General features: G+C 68.3%; 1 protein-coding gene across 6 annotated transcripts; it reads right to left on the bottom strand.

The window, feature by feature from the left end:
• Positions 1 to 42: 42 nt before the first annotated feature.
• Positions 43 to 20,722, bottom strand: USP2 (ubiquitin specific peptidase 2). 6 transcript variants are annotated; one of them, XM_090026741.1, is made up of 14 exons: positions 20,471 to 20,705; positions 18,445 to 18,525; positions 14,065 to 14,837; positions 4,490 to 4,540; positions 3,951 to 4,074; positions 3,671 to 3,782; positions 3,482 to 3,592; positions 2,889 to 2,953; positions 2,641 to 2,744; positions 2,476 to 2,556; positions 2,181 to 2,259; positions 1,883 to 1,990; positions 1,370 to 1,490; positions 43 to 1,234 (listed from the first exon to the last, which is right to left on the bottom strand). In XM_090026741.1, the coding sequence occupies exons 3-14, from the start codon at positions 14,794 to 14,796 to the stop codon at positions 1,147 to 1,149; spliced, it is 1,776 nt and encodes a 591-aa protein (XP_089882867.1). In that variant the 5' UTR covers positions 14,797 to 14,837; positions 18,445 to 18,525; positions 20,471 to 20,705; the 3' UTR covers positions 43 to 1,146. The 6 variants fall into 6 exon arrangements, with proteins under 6 accessions (XP_089882867.1, XP_089882869.1, XP_089882871.1 ...); XM_090026743.1 differs by having other exon boundaries at positions 20,604 to 20,679; XM_090026745.1 differs by lacking the exon at positions 18,445 to 18,525 and having other exon boundaries at positions 20,604 to 20,722.
• Positions 20,723 to 20,831: the final 109 nt, after the last annotated feature.

The following is a 20,831-nucleotide window of genomic DNA, read 5'->3' as shown; positions in this document are numbered from 1 at the left end:
ACCCCGACGAGACCCAGGAAGCACAAGGACGGCAGCCGGGGGTGTCTGAGCTCCAGTTTATTCCTGTACAACACACTCTCCCCCCCGCCTTGCTTACACAGTAAACAAGCAATGCACCCCCAGCCCCCCATGGTGCCCCTTCCCCTCCACGGTGCCCTCGCCAGCCCCTCCGTGAGCCGTGCACGGTCCTCTTCGACCCACCCTGCAGGAGCGAGGACTGTGCGGGGGGCAGGCCAACCGCTGGGCACGTTGGATGTGCCCCCACCCCAGACACGAGTGGGAGGAAAGGGGCTGAGAGAATAAATTACAGAAAAAGCTAAAAAAGGCTGTCAGGGCCGGGGGGGGGGGGGTGACCATCCTGCATGTCCCCTGTGGCTTGCCCCTGCCGGGTGCTGGGGATCTCACGGGGCAGACGCAGCCAGTCCCTGGAAAGCCGCGGGCTCCCCTGGGTGCTGTGGGCAGGGCCGAGCACCCCAGCCTGCCCCAGAGCAGCGGGGTAGGGGCAGGGCACAGCCCAGCCTGGGGGGATGGGGCCCCCCAGCCGCTCCCCAAATGTTTTAAGGCACCGTCGTATGGGAGGCAGGTAGCACCCGCCCGAAGCGGGGACCCGCGGAGCTGGGCAGCGGCTGCGGGCCGAGAAAGAGCTCGACGAGGCTCCCCCCGGCCAGCTGAGATGGGCACAGGCCTGCTGGGGCTCCCCGTCCTGGCCCAGGCAGGGGCAGGGTCGGGGCAGCGCAGCGTCCTTCCCTTCCCGCAGTGCCGTGGTGTGCTGGGTGCAGGCTCCGGGCACGCCGCCACACCGGGTGAAGGAGGCGCGGGCCCGAGCTGCCTGGGCGGCATGCTGCGGGGCACAGGGCGCAGCCAGGCTCCCGTGCCCTCCGTCGCGGCTCAGCATTTTATTACACACCAAAGGGAAGAAACGAAGCTAAACGCCAGCCCCTGCCGGCGGCGGGGCCGCAACTCCAGCTCCTCGGTGCCAGCTCTGCCCCTCCTCGCTCCGCCAATGCCAGGAACCGCCCTGGCTGCCATGCCAGGGGCAGCCTTGCCCTCTCTTCCGGGTGGGGGGGCCTGCGCACCTGCCCCCCGAGGCGTGGTCCTGTCCTCTCCGCCCCGCGGGCACCAGGCTCCGGGGCTGGGCGGCAGGAGCTACATACGGGAAGACGGGCTGGCCAGCTCGTAGAAGAGCAGGTAGGCATCGCTGCCCCGCACGTGGCTGGAGGACATCGGGGTGACGCTGTGGGCAGAGGGGGGCCGTCAGGGCGAGGGGGGAAGAGCAAGGAACCCGCACCGCCCCCCATCCTCTGCAGTCAGAGCTGCCCCACGCCCACAGCCGGCACCCCAGGGCGGGGCTGCCCGGTGCCGGCCTTACCGGGAGTCATTGAAGGTGTGCCACTCGCCGGACACGGGGCTCCGGCAGTAGGCCGTGTAGTGTCCCCCCATGGTGGTCCCGGAGTGGTTCGACACGGCATACAGGTTGTAAACAGCGTGGTCTGGGGGAGCGGGGACAGACACAGTCATTAGCCATGGCAGGGGACAGCGTCTGGTCCGCACCGCCGGGGCCATGCCGGTGCCCCGGAGAGCACCCGTGGGGGACCCCGGGGTCCTGCTCGCCAGGCAGAAGCAGCCTGACCTTGGGGACTGAGGGGGCAGCTGGAGGCACGAGGACACCTGGGTCCCATTCGCAGCTCTGTGGGGAGGATGGAGCAGGGCACAGAGGGGCAGGGCCCTGCCTGGCGAGGCAAGACAAGCCTGGAGTAGGGGGAGTCCGCAGCTCCCCCCAGGCTTTCCCTTGGTGGGGGGCTGTGGAGGGGTGCGTGGCACCGGAGCCCCTGTGATGGGCAAGCGTGTGCCCCCGGCCCCCGCCCGCTGTTCGGGCACTCACTGCAGCTCTGCGCCGCGAACTCCCGCAGGTCCAGGTCCTTAAGAGGGAAGTTGACGAAGGTGGTGAGCTTGCTGGTGCGTATCCTGGCCTCCGAGAAGCGCTTCAGGTCTGGGGGCCGCGTCAAGGAAAGGGCCAGGGCAGCACGGAGACAGGGGCGGGGGGAAGAGTAGGAGGCCCCAACAGCCTCTGACATGTCCTGCTGGATCTGGAGATACCCCCACCCATGCCCCCCACATCCCTACAGGCTGCCCAGTGCCGGGATGGCAGCTGTGGGGCGCTTGGGCGCACTAAAGGATACGGAGCACCAGGATCTTGGGGAACTTCTGGATGCTGAACTTCTTGGTGCACCTCGTCCGGGCCTTGCAGCGACAGCACGTCTGGGGACACAGGGCCAGTGAGGGACGAAGCCGCGGGTGGGGACGAGAATAAACCGGCCCAGGGCTGCGATGCCCACCTCGAGGTGCCTCCCCAAGGCGAGCAGCCTCGCACCCTGAGCCTGCACAGCTGCTGCAGCAGAGCCCTGAGGACATCTGCGTCCCATCCATCCGTCCTGCCCTGCCCATCTATCTGCCCCCCGCCCTGGCGCCCCGTACCGGTTTCTCGTTCCCGTCCAGCACGTCCTCCTTGGTGAAGAGGCACAGGCAGTCCATGAGGGTCACTTCCCCGTAGCCCTTCTGTGGGGAGAGGAGGCAGGGTGAGAACGTGCCTGGGGCAGGCAGGACAGGAGCAGGTTGGGGGCGCGAGGCTGCAGGCATTACCTTGGGGATGGGCAGGGACAGGTCCCAGAAGGGGTCGAAGGCCGTGGAGCAGTAGCCGCACTCGCTGCAGGTCAGGGAGCTCTTCAGCTGTCCCACAAAAAGATCTGGGGGCAGGAGTAGGAGCAGTGAGGTGCCAGGGGCTGCATCTGGGAGTGCTAGCTGCACCCACAGCCCCGGCCCTGCCCGTGCCCTCCCCAGCTGCCCCCGGCCCTGCTACAGAGCCCAGCTGCCCCCCGTGCCCCACTCACCCCCAATCCGGCTGTCCTCCCGCTCCTGGTACCGCCTCCACATCTGCCTCCCTTTCTCCTCGTCCCTGCGGGGACATGCAGCGTGTGAGAGGTGCCCCAGCCTGAGCCCTCCAACCCCAGCGTCTAGGGTCGGGCTGCCCCCTTTCTCCTCCTGGCATGGGCACCCCCGGCCTCGAGCTCTGTCCAGGCCCAGCTGTGTGCCACGTGCCAGAGGGCCCATAGACCGAGGAAACCGAGACATCATGGGCAGCTTTCAGCCCTCTGCAGGACCCCGGCTCTGCAGGACACAGGTCCCAGCTGCTCACGTGGGAAAGGGCCAAGGGGAGAAGGTGCCTGGGGGCCACGGACCCTGTTGGTTGAGGGCGGCTCTAGAGTCCTATTCCCCACCCCAAGCATTACCCTGATCGAGGCCTGACGGGCTGAGGGGACGCTGCCCACCCCCAATGTGGTCCCGCAGGGAGGGTGGGGGCCATGGGGTAGGGGGCATTGGTGGTAGAAGCCGGTGCCGGAGAGGCTGGGTGCCTCTGCCTGGGGATGCTCCCTCATCCCAGGGAGGGCACCTTGACGCCGCCCCCTGAGCGATGCCCACTCACGGGAGATGATCCAGGTTGTCGGCACTGGCGCGGGGCCGAACCAGCACCCGGTTGACCTCGCTGTGCAGCCCGTCGAGGAGGAAGCGCAGGAACTCCTGGGCGTCCTGCTGGCTGGAAAGGGCAGGGGGTGGGGTGAGACGGCCCCGTCCCTGCCCAGGCCTCCCCGCCTCCGGCCGGGCAGAGCCTTACTTGTAGCCCACGAAGCGGGGGGCGTATCTCTGGATCTGTGTCTTGAACTCCGAGGGGCTCACGGCATCGCTGGGCGGCGAGGTCCAGAGCAGCTGGAGCAGCTTCGCGAACTCTGCGGGCGGAGCGCGGCGGTGATGGGGGTGGCAGGCCCAGAGCCCTGCTTGCCCCGCCCGGTGCGGAGGCCACTCTCCCCCACCCCCGGGGGCTGCCGGGTGGGCTGGCGGGGGGCTGCGGCGCTGCAGGGGCACCGAGGCAGCGCGGGGCCGGCGCAGGCTCTCACCTGACATGAGGGCCGTGTGCGTGCGGCTGGTGTTGTTGAGGTCCCGCAGGTACTGGCTCTGCAGGCAGTAGTCCCGCAGCTCCCGCGTGTTGCTCAGGCACTGCAGGATGGAGTTCATGAAGCACTGGGGGAGGCAGAGGAGACATCATGGCAACGGCAGGCGCGACAGCCCCGGCTGGGGCGGGAGCGGGCCCGGGACCTACCTCCTGGTACGTCTCCGGGGTCGGTGGGGGGGAACATAGGGAAGGAAGGGCCCAGGGTGGGGCTTCGAAGCCACAAGCAAAGGGGACTTCCACCCCAGGGCTGGAATGCCCTGGGGGGGGGGGGAGCCGGACGCCGGGGACTCGGGGCTGGGATTTCCTGCCGTTGCAGGGGTTCCTCTTTGCGTGGGTGCTGCGGAGGCGGTGCGAAGGAGGAGTGCTTGCTGAGGGCTGCGGTTTCCGCAGCAGTTGCAAGACGCGGGCACGTGGCTGGCGGGCAGCGCAGGGAGGGAGAGAGGTGGGGGCATCGGGGTTCCCCGGCTGGGTGGGGGGACTCACCGTGTTGCCCAGGTTGCGGAGGCCGGTCAGACCCTGCACCGTCTTGGAGTTCTGCAGAGAGAGCATGGGGCAGTGAGACGGGGGCCAGGACTAGGGAGCCGGGGGGATGTGGCTCTGGAGCCGGTGCCACCCCAGCCCCTGGCACGCAGGGGAGGAGCAGTCTTACACGTGCTGCCCCTGGCAGCCGCGCTCATCCTCCCTGCCCTGCTCCGTTCACCCGAGTGCCCTGAGTGTGGGGCGGCAAGCAGGGCGGGAGATGCCACGGGCCCTGCCGGGCCTCCTCCAGACCTCCCTGCCTCAGCCCTTCTCCAGACGCAAAGTCTGCCTGTGCTCAAAGTCCCCGAGTGCGAGGCCTTGGCAAGCCGCCTCTCCCGGGTCTGTGATGGGGCACGGGCTGGAGCCAGCAGGATGAGGTGCCCAGCACCTGCAGGCCCTGCCCCTGGACTGGGAGCGAGTGGGGGGTGCTCAAGCACATGGCACCGGGCACGCCACAGGCAGCACGTGGGTGCTCAGGTGTTCACCGTCCCAGCCCTCGAGCCCGGAGTCTGGGCACAGCCGGCTGCCGAGCGGGCTGGCTTGGCCCACGCCCGGTGTAAGGCAGCTGCGGCCGGCATCGGAGCCAGACTGGCTCCCTTTGCCGCTGGCAAATCACTCTGCTGGTGGGGTCAGGGCCCTGCTCCCCCCCGGAGCGCAGCCCCCGCGGTGGCTGGGGCAGCACGACGCCTGGGCGCCACGTCCGACCTCGGGCAGGCTGCTTCTCAGCATCCTGCCTCAGTTTCCCCCTATGCTAGTGGAGGGGGATTCATCCTTTCCCCAAGCTCCAGGGCGCTGCGTGGCAGGCCCCAGCTGACCCCGGCCGGTGCAGGGCAACGCCCCGACCATAAGGAGCATTCGCCTGGACTGCCATATGCTGCAATGCTGTCGCATGCGGGACACTGACCCCGGGCAGGTCCCGGGCAGAGCCGGTGCCCAGAGCCCTGGCGCGCGGGCCTGCGGCTGCTTGCACACGAGCGCGCGGGACTTTGAACCCGCGGCCCGGATAAAGTCCGCTCGTCGCGTGGCAGCTGGAGTGAGGGCCCCCACCTGACTCAGCTCCTGGGCACCGGCAGCGCTGCGGGCTTCCTCACAGCAGTGCCCTGACTGGGGACTCAGAGGGTTTCGCATGACCTTGGGCGACCTCACCCTGGACCTGCCAGCGGAGCAGGCTTAGCGAGGCGCCTCGTGTGAGGGACACCAGCAGCTGGGCAAGCTGTAACGGAGCCCGTTAGCACGGAGCCCGCGGGCGCGGGGGCGGCGGGGGCAGGGAGCAAGTGTCCGTCCCCCTCGGGATCGTCAGCTGCACAGAAGACAGGGGCGAGGGGAGAACTTGGGAGGCTTGTTCCCCGAGCTGCACGTGACACGTGCTGCCTACCCACCCCCTCCGGCAACCCAGGGGTCCTGGCCCCAGCCCTGCAGGCAGGGCTCCCCTCTCAGCGAGGTTACGGAGGAGCTGGGCAGAGGCTTTGGCCGGACCAGCGCTGGCTGGGTTAAGGCGGTGACTCCCACACCCTCCCCTGCCAGGCTTACAGCTCTCGGATGACGTGAGGCCACCCCCAGCCGCGGGAGGGGGCCGTGCCAGCAGCTCCGAAATAGCAGCAGCTGGTGCACGCGGGGGAGGCGCAGGCCCAGCCTGGCAGCGCCCAAAATAGCCCAGATACCATTACACGCGCTGCTCGGTGAGAGCGCGGGGGATCTGGCGTTGGCACCGGGTGCTGCCCACCCCGGCCTGGCGCCGCCATGCTGCCTGCCCCCTCCAGGTACCCCCCTGCACCCCCTCGCGATGCCTGCACTGGCCTGGCACCCCTGCCCCGGGCCTGTCCCTGCCTGGCTCTGGCCCTGGCTCTCCCAAAACACCCCCCCCCCACCCTGTGGATCTTTGTGTGCTGTGAGCTTTCCCCCAGCAGTGCCCCAGCCGGTCTCTGCTCCAGCCACGCAGCTCACAGCAAAGGCCGCACGGGGGCCCCTCTCCGGATCTGGCCCTGGAGCGGGGCCGTGAGGAACCCCGGTGTCCGGGCACACCGCTCTGGCCAGAGCCGGCGCCTCTCTCCCGCTGTGGCGGGCGCCCGCACGGGCAGGAAGCCCCGGGGCAGTGCGCGGCCGTCAGCCTCCCCCCCACAGCGCCCGGACCCTGCCAGCCAGGACGGCGGTGCTGCGAGCTGCCCCTGCACAGTGCCCTGGCTCTGCCAGGCGGACACCCGGCCGCAGCAGGGCACCGCGTGGATGCAAGGCGGGGGCCGTGACGCAGCCTGGCAGGCCCCGGGGCAGCCCAGGCCAGGCCGGGCGCGCTCGGGGTCACCGAGGAATCCGGCCGGGCTGTGACGCGGGCGGCGGGGGCTCCCCGGGCCCGTGCCAGCACTGGAGGGAGGGCACGGCGCCGTGCAGCAGCCGTGCTGGGCCGCGGGCAGCATGACAGCGGCACGGGGGCGCCTCCCCTGCCCCCGCCAGCGGGCCCGGCTGCCCAGGTGGGGCAGACAGCTGCAGGGGCCCCCGCCGGCGCTCCCCCCGCAGCTCAGCAGAACCAGGAACCGAGAGCGGCGGGCGGAGCCGGCCTTGCCCGCCTGCCCCCATGGGTGCCAGCGCAGCCGGGAGCCCCCGGGGGCTGCTGCACGGCCGCGCCGCCGCGTTACCCAGGAAAGACCTGCGGCGGGCAGGCGAGGCGACTTGGCCAAGGTCACGCAGGAGCGCGAGCGGCGGCGGCGCGCCGCCCGCCCCGTACCTTGGTCCGGTGCAGGACGAGCCCCACGAAGGCGGAGACGAGCAGCGAGCCGGGCATGGCCGCGCGCGGGCGCAGCTCCCGGGGCAGCGCGGCCGGCGGCAGGGGCACGGGCACGGTCACGGTGTACGAGGTCCGCATGCTGCCGCGCCGCGCCGGCCCCGGCCCCGGCCCCGGCCCCGGCCGGCCCCCGCTCACCGCACCTGGGCCGCGCTGACATCAACGCGGGGCGGAGCGCGGGCAGGGCCGGCCCCGCCCCCCGGCCCCGCACGCCCCCGCGGCCCCGGCGACCTACCGGCAAGCTGGACGTCTCTCGCGAAGTGCTGGCCCCTCACGTGAGGGCACCCCGGGGCCGCCGGGGCCCCTCCGGCAACGCGCCACGGCCAGCCAGCGCCTGCCGGGGCTTTGGGCTCAGAGGACGTCGTGCCGGGCCGCTGGCCCAATCCTGCCCGAGGTCGCCTTGGGGTGCAGAGGATAGCGGCCCCCCCGGCAGCCACCTCCTTGGCAGTGCGGCTGCAGGGCCTTGCCGGGGAGCTGGCTGTGGTGGGGGAGGCAGGACTATTTTTGGCAGCGTTGAAAATATCCAAGGAGGCATCCTGTAGTGTCACTCGCTCCTCCCGGGTGCCTGCCGCCGTGCTGAGCTCGGTGTACGTGTACAGGGGGCCTGGCAGAGCGGGGCGTCCCAAGTGCGCCCGTCACAGCTGCCGTGTACAGCGCGCACCAGCGCAGGAGGGAGAAGCCCACACGCGGGCGTGCAAGCTGGGCAGGCAGGCACTGCTAGCCGTGTATACACACCAGACTACAAGTGCTTACCTGCACACATGCACACACCAGCATGCACAAAAAGCATGTACACACACAGACACACAGCATGCATACATACACGCACACCGGGCATGCACACACACAGCATGTACATGCATGCACACACACCATGCACACAGAGCGTGCACACACACGCATGCACACACAGCATGAACTCCAAGCCCCAGCCAACCGTGTGCCAAGAAGCCAGACATGCACAGAGCATGCACGGACAGGCATAAACAGAGCATGCACGCACACACACACACACACATCATGCACGCGGAGCTTGCATATACACACACAGCATGCACCCCCACACACCATGCACGCAGAAAGTGTGCCCATCCCGAGCGTGCACACGTATACACACAGAGCACACACACAGTAGAAAGATGTACGATATGCTGCATCCAAGTACAGATTCGGTGCCAGACGCCCTGAATTCTGCACGCCGCAAGCACACACGTGTCTTGACGCCTGCCCAGCCGCTGTGAACTCCAAGCCCCAGCCAACCGTGTGCCAAGAAGCCAGGCTGCTAGTGCTCCCCGCAGCCAGGCCCCGACACGCACCTTGGGCAGGTGCCCTAGCACAGCTGTGGGAGCCGGCGCAAAGCCAGAGGCAAGTGCCGGGGCAGACTCTGGGGCAGGGAGGGTGAGCGAGCACCAAGCCACCGAGGCTTTGGGGAGAGAGCAGAGGGCGACTGTCATGCCCAGCCCAGACTGGCCCTCGTGCTTGTAGCCGCAGGCAAGAGATGGGCGTCAAGAGGCCACACTGGCAAGGCTGGGGCATGGCCAGCCAGCTGGGATTCCTCACCAGGGCCTGCGGGGTTAGACCCACATTAGCTCCAGACGTGAGCATCCACCCACCTGTAGCCGGACGAGGGCTGCTGGCACTGTCCACACTCGCCGGGCAGGGCGCACCATGCCAGGCTGCAGAGCCGCCCCGGCTCTAGGCCTCAGGGCTTCACCCTGCCCCGTCTGCTCGGCGCCTGGTGGGAGGAGGACATAGCACGATGGCCCCGGGTGGGGGGTAACAGGAGTCGTGGCTGTCAAACGCACGGTGGTGGCCGCTCCGGGAACCTGGAGCACAGCCGGGGGTCAGCTGAGGCCGGGCTTCCCAGAAGCCGGGTTATTGATAGAAGAGCGCGGTGCCACGTGAGCCCGTGGCCCCGGGGAGCATCCCCCAGCCCCCGCGTTCCCAGCAGGGCACAATGACAAGGCCCCCCTGCAGTGCCCTTGAGGTGCCCGCAGCCTGGCAGACAGGGGCAGGGCACAGAGGACAGGGCTGGCTGGAGGCCAGGCCCGGTGACCCAGCTGGGGGCGGAAGCGTCAATGCTGCCGGCAATTTTCTGGATGGCTGCGGCCGCTGGGTGCTGCCGTCACTCGCTGTCCGAAATGGTCAATGGTGCAGCACGGGTTCAGGGGCCAGAGGCGGCTGTCGGCACACCTCTCCCCCCGCCCAGCCCTCCCGGAGAGCCTGGCGGATGTGCGGCGAGGAAGCCGCGCAGCCCCGCTGCACGGTAAACTGAGGCACTGAGCCCAGGAGAGGCTGAGCTACAAAGAGCCCAGGAGTCCCTCTCTAGTCGCCGGAGCCTGCTCCTCCTCTGGCCCCTGGCTCCAAGAGCTTGTGCGAGCGAGAGGCTCAGGATCATGGGGCGGGGGACCCGGCGCAGCAGCAGACAGCATAACTGTCTGCACCCAGCACAGCCCCGGTGCCTGCTTAATGGGGCAGAACCGATCGGAGCGCCGGGCGCCCCTCCGCCCGCTCGCGGCCCGTGGCTGTGGGCACTGCCGTTCGCGGTTTAATTATTGCTTACGATCGCTATTGTGCTTCCTGGCCTGGAAAAAGCATGGCTGGAACATCGTGCCGAGGCGCACAGGACGTCCTGGTCCGAGCTCCACATGGGAAAACTCACGGGACGCAGGCAGCACCTGCCGCCCAGCGCCGCGAGCAGCTGGGAGACTCGGCAGCGATTTGGGGGCCCGGCAGAGACCGGTCCCCCCTGCGCAGCCGCAGCGGTCGAGCTGGGGCTGCGACACCGTGTGCTTTGCCGTGCCCGGGCAGCAGGTCTGTGTTTGGGATTGGGGTCTACGCTGCAGCTTACATGCGCCCATCCCTCTCAGCCGGCTGCCCACCGCCCAGCTCCGACCCAGCCAGGCCACCCGAACCTGCCAGCTGGGGTGTGCCCCCATGGGTGGGAGCGGTAGCGCGTGACTGCTCTCGGGTCAGGCTGGAGCAATCACAGGCAGGGGCCTGCTCTGCCAGGGGAAGTGCTGGCCCAGGCTGCCGGGGGGCATGCAGCAAAGGGCGGACAGGTAGGGAACATTGCCCCTGCTCCGGGCACAGCTGGCGGCAGCTGTAAGGGACAGCAGAAGAAGCTGCCCCCGGTGCTGTGCCAGGCTGTCGGCTCGGTGCCCCACCCCACCCAGCCGGAGCTGTCTGAGCCCACGTGGGGGGGGGGGGGGGTGCTGGGGAGCCCCAGGCTTGCCCTTTCAGGGCTCCTGTCCTGCCCTGTGTCCCCTGCCCCAGAGCTGGGCGGAGCGGGGCAGTGAGACGGCAGGGGGAAAAGAGAGGGGCAAGGAGACAGGGCAGAATGAGGATGCTCTGCCACCTCCACCTGAAGCCGCCCAGATGCAGCTGCCTCTGGGGGGACCGCGCCGCGTTACAGCCCACCTGCCCCTGGGCCAGTCTGTTGTGTAAGGCTCTGCCTGGCAGGCACCGGCTGCTGGAGTCCCAGGCCAGCTCCCCAGCCGGGACTCAGCTCAGCTGGGAAGGGCACAAAGGAGCGGGGTCCCAGCTTTCCCCCAGGGTACGAGCGCATGGCATCACAGGGCAGCTTGCTCCTGTTGGCAGGGGGAGCTCCCAGAGGTGGGGGCCAGGCCCGGCTTGCGTGAGAGCTTGCAGGTGGCTGCCCGAGTCCCATGACTGCCTAGCAGTGGGGGAGGTGGCAATGCCCCAGCAGGCTCCTGTCTCGTGCTGTCCTGCCCCCCCACCCCCCGCAGCAGCGTTCAGACAGGACGCAGGGCCTGGCTGGTCCCAGCTCTGGCTGCTTACGTCTGCACTGAGGCCTCAAGGGCAGGGCTAGGACAGCACCTGCACTCTCCTCTGTTGTCCCCGGGCAGCCACGTGCCTGGGGCTGGCTCTGCCCCTCCTCCCCAGGCACGGGTGGGGCAGGGCTGGATGCATAAATCCCCCTTCTCAGGCTGCCCTCTGGCTCCTACCAACCACCCCCGGGTGCAAATCCAGCAGGGACGAGCTGAAGGGCAGAGTCACTGCCCCCAGTCCCATACCGGGCCGGGGGGTGGGAGCAGACAGGGACCAGGCAGGTGCCCAGGGGCAGAAGCAAGTGCCCGACTGAACCTGGAGTGCAAAATTCCCCGCTGGGCCCTGGGCGCCGTGTGCTGCCACATGTGGGTGCGTGTGCAGGCGTGTACGCAGAGCAGCTACGCCATGGGGAACGGGCTGTCTCCATGCAACACTCAGGGTGGACACGCTCCGATGCTCCCGGAGCAGCATGGTAAGAAGCAGACGCCATGGCAAAAGCGCAGGCGGCTGGCCGTGGCTACAGCCCCCACAGCGACAAAGCCCTCGAGGAATGGTGCCGTCGGGCTGCCCAGGTGCCCCCGCCCTCTTGCAGCTCTGATCCAGCCCCAGCCTGCCAGCGCAAGGTGCTGCACGGAGGGTGGCTCCTGGCTGCCAGGGGCAGTCACGGCGCGGACCCCGCCCACCAAGTAGCTCCCAGGGGTCCCTGGATCCCCAGCAGAGCAGCTCGAGGTGCCCAAGCTGAGCAGAGGAGGCATCAGGAGTCCTGCCACCCGGTGCCGCGTGCCCCGTGTAGCGCAGGCACCGCAAGCTCCCCTCACCGCAGCTGGGGACGAGCGCGGGTCCCTATCCGAGCCCCCCCTGTCAGGAGCCCCTGGCGCAGGCCGAACCAGCCTCCCCCAGCGGTGTCTCCGGCAGCCGGCGCAGCCTGGCCCAGCCCAGGTTACGTCACCCGGCTCCTGTTGCCGGCGAGGGCGAGCCGGGCACTCAGGCAGCGCAGAACGGGCTGTGCCGGGCCCGGTGCCAGGGGCAGGGAGGGGGCACGTGGATGCCTTGATTCGCTGTATCCCCAGCTAGGCCCACCCTTAGCATGAGCTACCTGGCTCCTCAGTGCCCCTCGCTCCCAACCCACCCCTGGCAGCGACTGCTCCCCGCTGCATCCGCCCAGCTGCCCCCACCCGCCGCCCCCCAGGCAGCAGCAGGCACCTCCTGGCAGGGGTCAGAAGCAGGAGGCAGGGTCCTGGCAGGGAGGGATCGGGGCCCAGGCGGAGCAGAGGTCTGTGCGAGCCTGGCGCTCTCTCCCGGCTCTGCGCGGCAGAGCTTACATAACAAGTGTCATTGTTCAACCACGTCTCGGGAACATGCACATGCAGCCGGGCTGGCGTGCCCACAGCAGGGCCAGCCTGGGCTTCACACGTCCCAGCAGGAGCCCATCGCGGGAGCTGGGGGAGAAGAGGTGAGCATGGCCCCGGGTGTATGTGTGTGTGTGGGGGGGGGGGGGGCTGTGCAAATGGGGGCAGTGCACTGCACGTGTGTGCATATAGGTCTGTGCACAGCAGGGGTAAACTGAGTGCACTGGTTTCTGTATGTAGGTGGAGGTGATACGTGAACGTGTGTGCATCGGGTGGAGTGGTGAGTGTGTGTGTGAAGCACGAGTGCCGGAGTGTGTGTATGCCCATGGGAGAGGAAACCAGGCTGTGAGCTGGTGTGTGTAGGTGGTGTGAATGTGCGTGTGTGTGTGGGTATGTACATGTAAGAAGAAGCCAGACTGTGTGGCCTTGCGCATGTGTGTCCGTGTGCCCATGCACTCCCCTGTGCGCGTGTGGGGGTGTGTGTATGCAGAACCCCCTGCCCAGCGCAAGGGTTTTGTGGGGGCTCTGCTGTGCTCGGTGACCTCAGCGAGCAGGGGCCCTCAGAAAGCCAGTGTCCCCTGGATGGGTCTGGGGCAGAAGGGACAGGCGTGCAGGGCTTGTGGGCAGGCTGGATGCTGGAGCACCAGAAGACAGTCCAGGACTGGAGGGAGCACCGAACTGGTCTGGCCTTCCCCAGGACACAGAGCTGCCCGCCTGTCCCCCCGGGCACCGCCCCCATGCCAAGGTCTCCTGCCTGCAGCACCCCGACCCCTGCGGGGCACCTGGCGCAGCCCTGGTGCTAGGGGGGATGCATGGAGCCAGGTGGACCTGGACACACAGGGGTAGCAAATCCAGACCCCCACCCCACCTGGATTAGCATGACCGCTCGGGTAGCTAGGGCTTATGAGCAAGGAGCTCCTGCCCTGTGCTGCTGTCCGGTCCCCTGGGCAGCTCACTGCCCGCGCTCCCTGCCAGCCAGCCCTTCACTTTGCTGCCACTGGAAGTGGGGAGCAGGGGTGAGAGGCTTGCAGGGCAGGGCCTGACCGCAGGGTGCCAGCCCCGCTGGGCATGGCCAAAGCGCAGGTGTCTGGGAGACGGGTCCATGTCCAGACAGCAACCGCGAGAGGAGAGCTGCCAAGCGCTCCGCTATGCGGGACTGTCCGTGTGTGCAGGGCTCTGCCCAGGACCGGCCCTCCCTTCTCAGACCCGCCCGTGTGACCACGTGCCCTGCCCGTGCCCTGCGAGTCGGCTCAGCCTCACCCCCGATACCCTCCCTGGCACAGCCCATCCGCACCCCTCACCGAGGGAGGCAGGACCCGGGGCAGGGCAGGGGTCACCCAGCTCCAGCGGCTGCAGCTCTGCAGGTCAGGCACTGGCGAGGTTCAGGGTGAGATGGGGCCCAGGCGTCCTGCCGCCTGCCCTCTGCTCCAGCGCACCAAGCTCCACGTAAGACACGGGAGCAGAGCCCAGGTGTCTGGCCTCGCTCACTGTTGCTCTAACCACTGCACAACACTGCCATGCTCATTTGCTCACTGCTGCTGACCTGAATCTCGGTTCGAGCACCCCCACCCCAAACCAGGCACCAACGCCTTCCACCTCCCGGGCCGAGACGCGGCGCTTACCGAGGCATCCCTGGCCGGCGAGTCGGTGCGGCTCTGGCTGCGCTCCCAGGGCTGGCCGGAGCAGTGGCTGGGGGTGCGCAGGGTGGGCGTGATAACCTCCTGGGCCGAGGGGTGGGGGCTGGCGAGGGGGCGGCCGCCCGCGCGGCTGTAGGACTGCAGGTACTCCTGAACGTACTCCGAGCGGCTGGCGGCCTGGTAGAGACTCTGCAGGGCGCACAGCTCCGGCCGGCTGCGGGCGACGAGGGGGCTGTGGGCGGGCGAGTCCACTCGGTACGAGTCAGATGTGTGCAGCCCTGCAAACTCTCGCGCCAGGTCCGAGTGGCTGCTGGACTTCTTGCGGCTCAGGGAGGCCGGCGCTGGGACGTAGCTGGAGGGGCTGCTGGGCGAGCCGGCGTAGGAGTAGCAGGATCCCCCATTTAGGCCGCTGGTACCCGCTGGTCGCCCTGGCACGTGCCTGTAGCCCAGGTTCAGCCGGATGCTGGGGTCGGGGTGCAGGGCCAGCCGGCCCGGGTCGTAGCTGGTCGGGGAGGTGCCCGCGGCACGGAGATGGCCAGGGACCACGTAGGTGCCAGTGGGGCCAGTTTTGAAGCTGATTTTGTCCTTGTCTGGGTAGGAGGTGGTAAGGCTGGAGCCATAGGAGTAGGAGCCATAGCTGGGGGTCTTGCTGTAGGTGGTCTCTGCGTAGCGGGATGAGTCCACGTAGCGCTTCAGGGTGGAGGAGAGCTGGGACATCCTGGTGGCCGGGGCTGGGTGAGCACCACTGGCAGCATCGGCTGTGGGAGGAGAGCCCAGAGACAGGGGTCAGAGGCTGGAAAAGGGCATCTCCCCATGCCCGGGGGGGACCCAGGGGGAAGGAGCCCTCTGCCCACGCCTGCCGGGGGGACAGGCTCCAGCACCGCCGCCACCTGCCTCACCAAAACCTGCTCCCCCAGCCCCTGGGAGGGAGCCACGGCCTGGCAGGGGTGTGCCTGTCCTCCCCACCTTCCCGGGGGCAGTCAGTGGCACGTGGTGGGCAGAAAGGAACTGGATCCCGGGCCCAGGGACTTGAGGGGTGTCCGGGGGGCTTGGAAGGCCCGAAAGCCCTGCCCATCTTGCAGCCACATGGAGAGTGAGTCTGTACAGTCTCAGCCCAGTTGCCAGAGGACGGAGCGTGGCCCCAGAAGTTCCCCCCCCCCACAGCCTGGTTGGCACGTGCAGCAGAGACCAGGAGCCGGACCCCTTCCTGCCCCACTGAGAGGTCAGAGGAAGACAACAGAGCGAAGGACTGGACCTGGGAGTCCAGGCTCACAGGCCCCTGCTGGACTAAGTTCCCAGGACCCTGTTTGACAGGGGAGGAATTTGGGTGGGGATGGGAAAGGGACATGACAAGGGACACAGGGCAAATCAGTGTCAGAGAAGCCCACATCCAATCCAGATTGTGGGCTTTCTCCATCCTCATCTCCCATTTGCACCTGCCCACCCACAGGCCCCCTGGGGCAAGGCCCTGTCCTTGCCCCGCTGCTCCCTGTCACCGCAAGGTGGGCAGGAGACAGGGGCTTGGCCCTCTGACCGGGCAGGATGGGGGCACTGACACTGAGGCCCACGTAGCCCTGGGAAGATGAAGGAGAATGCATCTCTCAAGCATCGCCATGGCTGCTGGGAGTGAGCCAGGCCGGGAGAGGGATTGGTGCCCCCCAGCTATCCATGCACCGGGGCCGCCCCCTGTGCTGCGGAGAGGACCAAGGTGCAGCCTGGGCCTGCACAGTGGGTGCTGCTGGGGGGCGGGGAGAAGGAAGGGCAATGGGAAACCGTGGGAAGACTAAGGATCAGGGCCACAGCAAGGCCCTGCTGCTTGCTCCCATCCACGCTGCACCCGATCTGCCCGGGGAGGCTGCTGCCCCATCAATAATTCAGCCCCGCAAGCGCACTTCCGGCTGCAGCCCGCTGCTGCGATGCCCACGGGATGCCCTGCTGGAGCGGCTGGGCACGGGAACGCCCCCCCGCCGGCCTCCGGCCTCTGGTATTTCAGAGGCAGAGGCAGAGGCGGAGGCTGGGGCTCTTCAGGAGCTGCCAGCTCTGCTCCAGGCGGCTGCAAGAAAGGGCTGGGGGTGGGGGGAGACCTGACCCAATTCAAGAGGAGGGGGGAAGGGTGTTACTAGACTGGGGGCCAGCCAGAGGCAGCACAGGAGAGCAAAGACACCAGGCCAAGACCCCTGGTGCCAGCCAGTGGTGCCAGCCTCACTTCTGGGCACCTATGGGATGGATGGGGGGCGGGGGATGCCCCTGGGGGGCATCACACCCATGGCTGGAAGTGCCCACTACAGGCAGGCAGTCACGTTTGCACCCAGGGTGGGGTAAGTGCCATGCCCAAGGCCAGCCAATGAGTCAGTAGCAGAGCTAGCAACAGCAGCCAGGGGTTTGGAGTCCTACTAGTGTCTGTGAGCCCGGGGCACGTAGCTGACAGTGCCCTGAAGGCAGAAGCACTGCCCCATGTAAGCCAGGGTGCCCAGGGCACCCCCTTGGCCAGCTCCCCACCCCCTGCCCCCAACTCAAGAGCCTGGTGGGTCCCAAGCACTGCTCTCAAGAGCAACCCCCCCGCCACTCCCACTTCCCAACAGACCCCAGGTGAGATGCAGGGGGGCACACCCGGGCACCCGCCGGGCTGCAACTGGGAGGAAAGTTTATTTCTGGTGCAGCTCCACGCAGAGGGGCAGCAGCTGGCGTGGGGCAGGGGCAGGGCTCCCGGGCCCGGGCTCTGGCTGGCCCCCAAGGGGCCTAGGGAGAATACCTGGTGCCGGGGAAGCCCCTGGACAGTCCTGCGCACTCTCCGCTCGCTTCCCCACACTTGCAGGACAGCGGCTCGCATGGCTCCGAGAGTCTCCGGTCACCACGGCAACGACCCTGATTCAAAACCCTTCCCCGGCGCGGCTGGGCGGGATTTCGGCACGCTTGGCCGGGTGCCAGGGCGGGGCTGGCACACTCGCTGGCTGGAGCGGCCGTGCGGCGCGCTGCCTGCCGCTGGCATGGGGGGCACGGTGGAGGGCAGGCTGACCCGCACCCGCCGTGCCTCACCGCTGGGGATCTCCAAGCGTCTGCCACGCCACCCACCCCCGGAGCCTCGCTGCCCCAGGGAAGGAGACGTGTCACGGCGCCGGTGACGCGGCCGCAAGCCCCAGGGCAGGGAGGCCAGCGGCTGGGGTCACATAGCAAGGCCCCGACGCAGCAGGCAGAGGCGTGCAGGGGCCTCGGCTGCAGTATGCGGAGCCAGAGGTAGCTCCCGGGGGTCCCCAGCCCCCTGCAGCCACGAGGGCCGGGGAGCACCGGGCTTGGCCTCCGCCTGCTCCCCCAGCCCGAGGATGCCGGGTCCACCCGAGTCCGGCTCAGCCACCTGGAGCCGTCAGCACTAGCTGTGCCCAAATGAGCCCCCCACACCGAGGGCCGAGGCCCCCAGACGCAGGGGCTCGGGTCGCGGGGGCCGTGCACGGCCCTCGGGCCCCATCGCGGTGCAGGAGCTTTGGATTTTCCGCTGGCGGGCGGGCGGGCGAAAGCGATCCGCGTGGAATCGGAGGCCACCGGAGGGAGCGTCGCGGATGCCGGGGAGGCGACGCTAACCACGCTCGGGCCCAGCAAGCAGCGTCTCCGCCCCGGCCCAGCGCCCGGCTGGGATCCCGGCCTCTCGAGGAAACAGTCATCCCCGAGTGGGTTGGGAACGCCGAGCCGGCAAAGCCGGCCCAGGCGCACAGACCTGTTTGGGGAGGAGGCCGCTGGGGTGAATAATCCACCTGGGGCGGAGCTGCTCCCTCCCTCCATCAGCAGGAGCTGATGCCCCAGCCCCGCTGCCCTTGGCACGGCAGGGGCTTGGTTGGTCGGCTAGCAGGAGCCGCGCTGAAGGGTGGCGCGACCCGGCGGGGACTGGGTGCGTGGGGGCTGCTCCCGGGGCACGGGCCACGCAGCTCCAGGCGAGCTCAGCACAGACCCCCCCGGGCAGCCCTGGAGCCTAGCCCAGAGGCAGCTGTGGGGCACAGCCCAGCCCCACTTCAGCGCCCACCCCCAAGTCCCTCTTCCCCCCACACAGCGCGCATCTCGCAACAGGGCCCCCTCCCTCACGTACCACACACAGGGCCGGGCTCTCCCCCACCTCTCCCGACAGCCCCCAGCCGGGACCGAGGCAGCCACCTCTGGGGTGAAACAAGCAGCTGTGGAAATTCATTTCCAAGAAACACAATATGAGCTTGAGGCTACTGGGGGACAGGGGAGGTATCAGCCAGGACATGCTGCAAGACCACAGAGGCCGAGCCCCGGCGTCAGGCTACGTCGGAGGACATCAGTCGTGTGCCAGCGCCCTGTTCCCAGGCACTCCCATGCCTCTGCCCTGTGTCGGGAGGGCCCCTCACCGCTTACCATCTAAGATCGCCACTTTTCCGCCAGCTGCCTGCCCCGCGGAGCGTCCCAGGCTGTGTCACACCATCCTGGGCCCTGGGACTGCAAGAGACCAGACACCTACCCTGAGACCTCGAGGCGGGAGGATCCCAACCAGCCCAGCTTCTCTCTGGTATAATTCCCCGAGCTTTTATAGGACCTGGGACTTCAAAGGCTGCGGCAGGCCTCAGTGACTCAGGCCTCCACCCTCCCTGGGAGGCCGCCGCTCTGTCATTAGTCCCATTGTGCAGATGGAGAAGCTGAGGCACAGACACGTCCAGTCCACAGTCATGTGGCGAGGGAGAGGCGAGCCTGGGAATGGGACCCAGGAGTCTTGGCTCTCGGCCCTCACCACTAGACTGCCCCGTCCCCTCTTGAGCAGTCTGGAGCTGAAGCTTCAAGGCAGGGAAGCGTGCCGAGGCCTAGACGCCCTCTGCGAGACAGGCAGGGGCTTGGCTCCACCTCTGGGTGAGGAGAGAGGCCCGGTCCCCTCAGACAACCCCCAAGTGCTGCAGGAGGTTGCAGAGCTGGCCTGCAGGTGCTGGGCTGCACACGAGGGCGGTCACTGAGCCGGTCAGCTGGGCATGACGGAGGGGACCCTGCGCCTTCCCAAACCTGCTGGCAAGAGTGCCTGGGCCACGGTGCCTGCCAGGGCAAGGAGTGGGAGGGCAGGGGAATCCAGGTCCCGGGGCAGAGCTCTGTCCCCACCCCTGCACTGACACTGTCCCCGTGGACTTGGCTTCCCCAGCGTCGGCCCGCGTGCTAGAGCCATCACGGCGGAGGCATTTCATGCTTACCCAAGTGCTGGAGCGGAGTCAAAGCCCCAGAGACACAATGTCCTGGCCTGGAGGTTACCCTGGATCTCAACAAGCTGTACCCAGCACCACGGGGCATCCGCCACCTCCCGGGGCAGGGTCACCTCCCACCGGCGGACGGCTGCTGGGGGCTGGGATGAGAGAGGGGGCCCGGCGGAGCTCTTAGCAAGGAGGGACACCAAATCGAACCCCACACGGACCCACTCCACCCAGGCCTCCAGGCTCGGGGAGAGGCAATGCCCCGCTGCGAGGGTCCCCAGGGGAAGGGCCTGTTTGCTGCCGGGCTGTGTGGTCTGTTATGCCAGGAATGCCTCGCAGCCCGCGGGGTTATCTGGGGGGTGGGAGCTGCCTGCACGTTTCTCTTGCTCCATCGCCCAGGGGACGCTGCCTATCAGCGGATCAGCCGGGCACCTTAACTCCTCCGGGGCTCAGCGCAAATCACCTGCTGGCCCCGCCGGCATGGCTGGGGGGCGCGCAGACTGCACGCGGGGCCAGATCCACAACCCTCTCCTGGAGCTGGAGCCAGGAGACACAGGATGAGCTCCTGGCCTGGAGCCCCAGCGCTGGCCCCTGCGTGCAAGGTGCCCAAACCCCCACGGCTCCCCTCTTGGGTGGCAATGGGCCTTCTCCCACCCACACGTATCACAGAGCTGGCCAAGGCCCCAGCTTTCAAAGCCCTTCTCTGCTCAAGGCCCTGTTTCACAGCACTTCCAGAGGCAGCTTTCCGGGCTGTCCCCTGGGTCCCAAGCTGAGACCTACCCAGTCATGCCACATGCTGCCAAGCAGCAACCAGAGGGCACCAACCTCCGCTGCCCTAAGTCCAAGCTGGCTCTCAATGCCCGAGCTCCCCACAGCCCGGTCAAGCCCCCCGCGCGACACGGACTGACACCCAACGGCCAAGGGGGTTTGGTGGGACTGGACGACAAGCAGGCCGGTTTTGTGTCCAGCGGGCTGCGTAGGCGAGCGGAGGATGCTTGGTTTTGGGTCAAACGACAAAGAACAAGCAAAGGGTGGGTGCCAGGAGCTGCTGCGTGCCCTGCGCCCTGGCCAGGACATCGCACCATCCCCTCTCCAGGCTGCTCAGCATCTTCCTTTCCAGGTAGCAACGAACTCGGCTAAGTCCTCCCTGAACTTTCTCTACCTCCCGGGGCCCCAGAGCGAGTCCCATAAGCCCCGAGCGGGCCCATACGCACCTGCGTGTGGATGAGCAGGGCCGGAGGGTCACGGTTTGTCATGGGGCGACACCGGAGCAGCCGGGACGGGCTCACGTCGGGATCGGCGCAGCGCTGGCTCCGGCGCACAAGCAGAAACCCGGTGGCTACTAACCTGTTTGCGGGACAGGAGGGGAAGTCTGCGCGGGCGGCTCCGCCGGGACCGGGCTGGCACGGGCCGAGGGCCGAGCCGGCTGCCTGAGCCGCTGAAGAAATTCTCAGCTCAGGTTACCGGCTAGATAAATATAGCGTCTTATCTGACCTCACTGGGCGCCGGAGCACGCCTCTGGCATGCCAGCCCGGGGAGCTTAAAGGGGCAGCACAGTGCACACCGGGCCCAGTC

The sequence above is a fragment of the Crocodylus siamensis genome, chromosome 14 (genome assembly GCF_052110815.1).
Source record: "Crocodylus siamensis isolate JL-2025a chromosome 14, ASM5211081v1, whole genome shotgun sequence".
NCBI lineage: Eukaryota > Metazoa > Chordata > Crocodylia > Crocodylidae > Crocodylus > Crocodylus siamensis.
Note: the sequence above shows the minus strand (reverse complement) of the source record. Positions and strands in the feature narration are given on the sequence as shown.

Coding starts and splice junctions, on each gene's coding strand:
- USP2 (XM_090026745.1), bottom strand. CDS start 14,796: ATGTCCCAGCTCTCCTCCACCCTGAAGCGCTACGTGGACTCATCCCGC. Junction 2,954..3,481: donor GACAACCTGGATCATCTCCC/GTGAGTGGGCAT, acceptor ATGTCCCCGCAG/GGACGAGGAGAAAGGGAGGC. Junction 2,745..2,888: donor GGAGGACAGCCGGATTGGGG/GTGAGTGGGGCA, acceptor TCCTGCCCCCAG/ATCTTTTTGTGGGACAGCTG.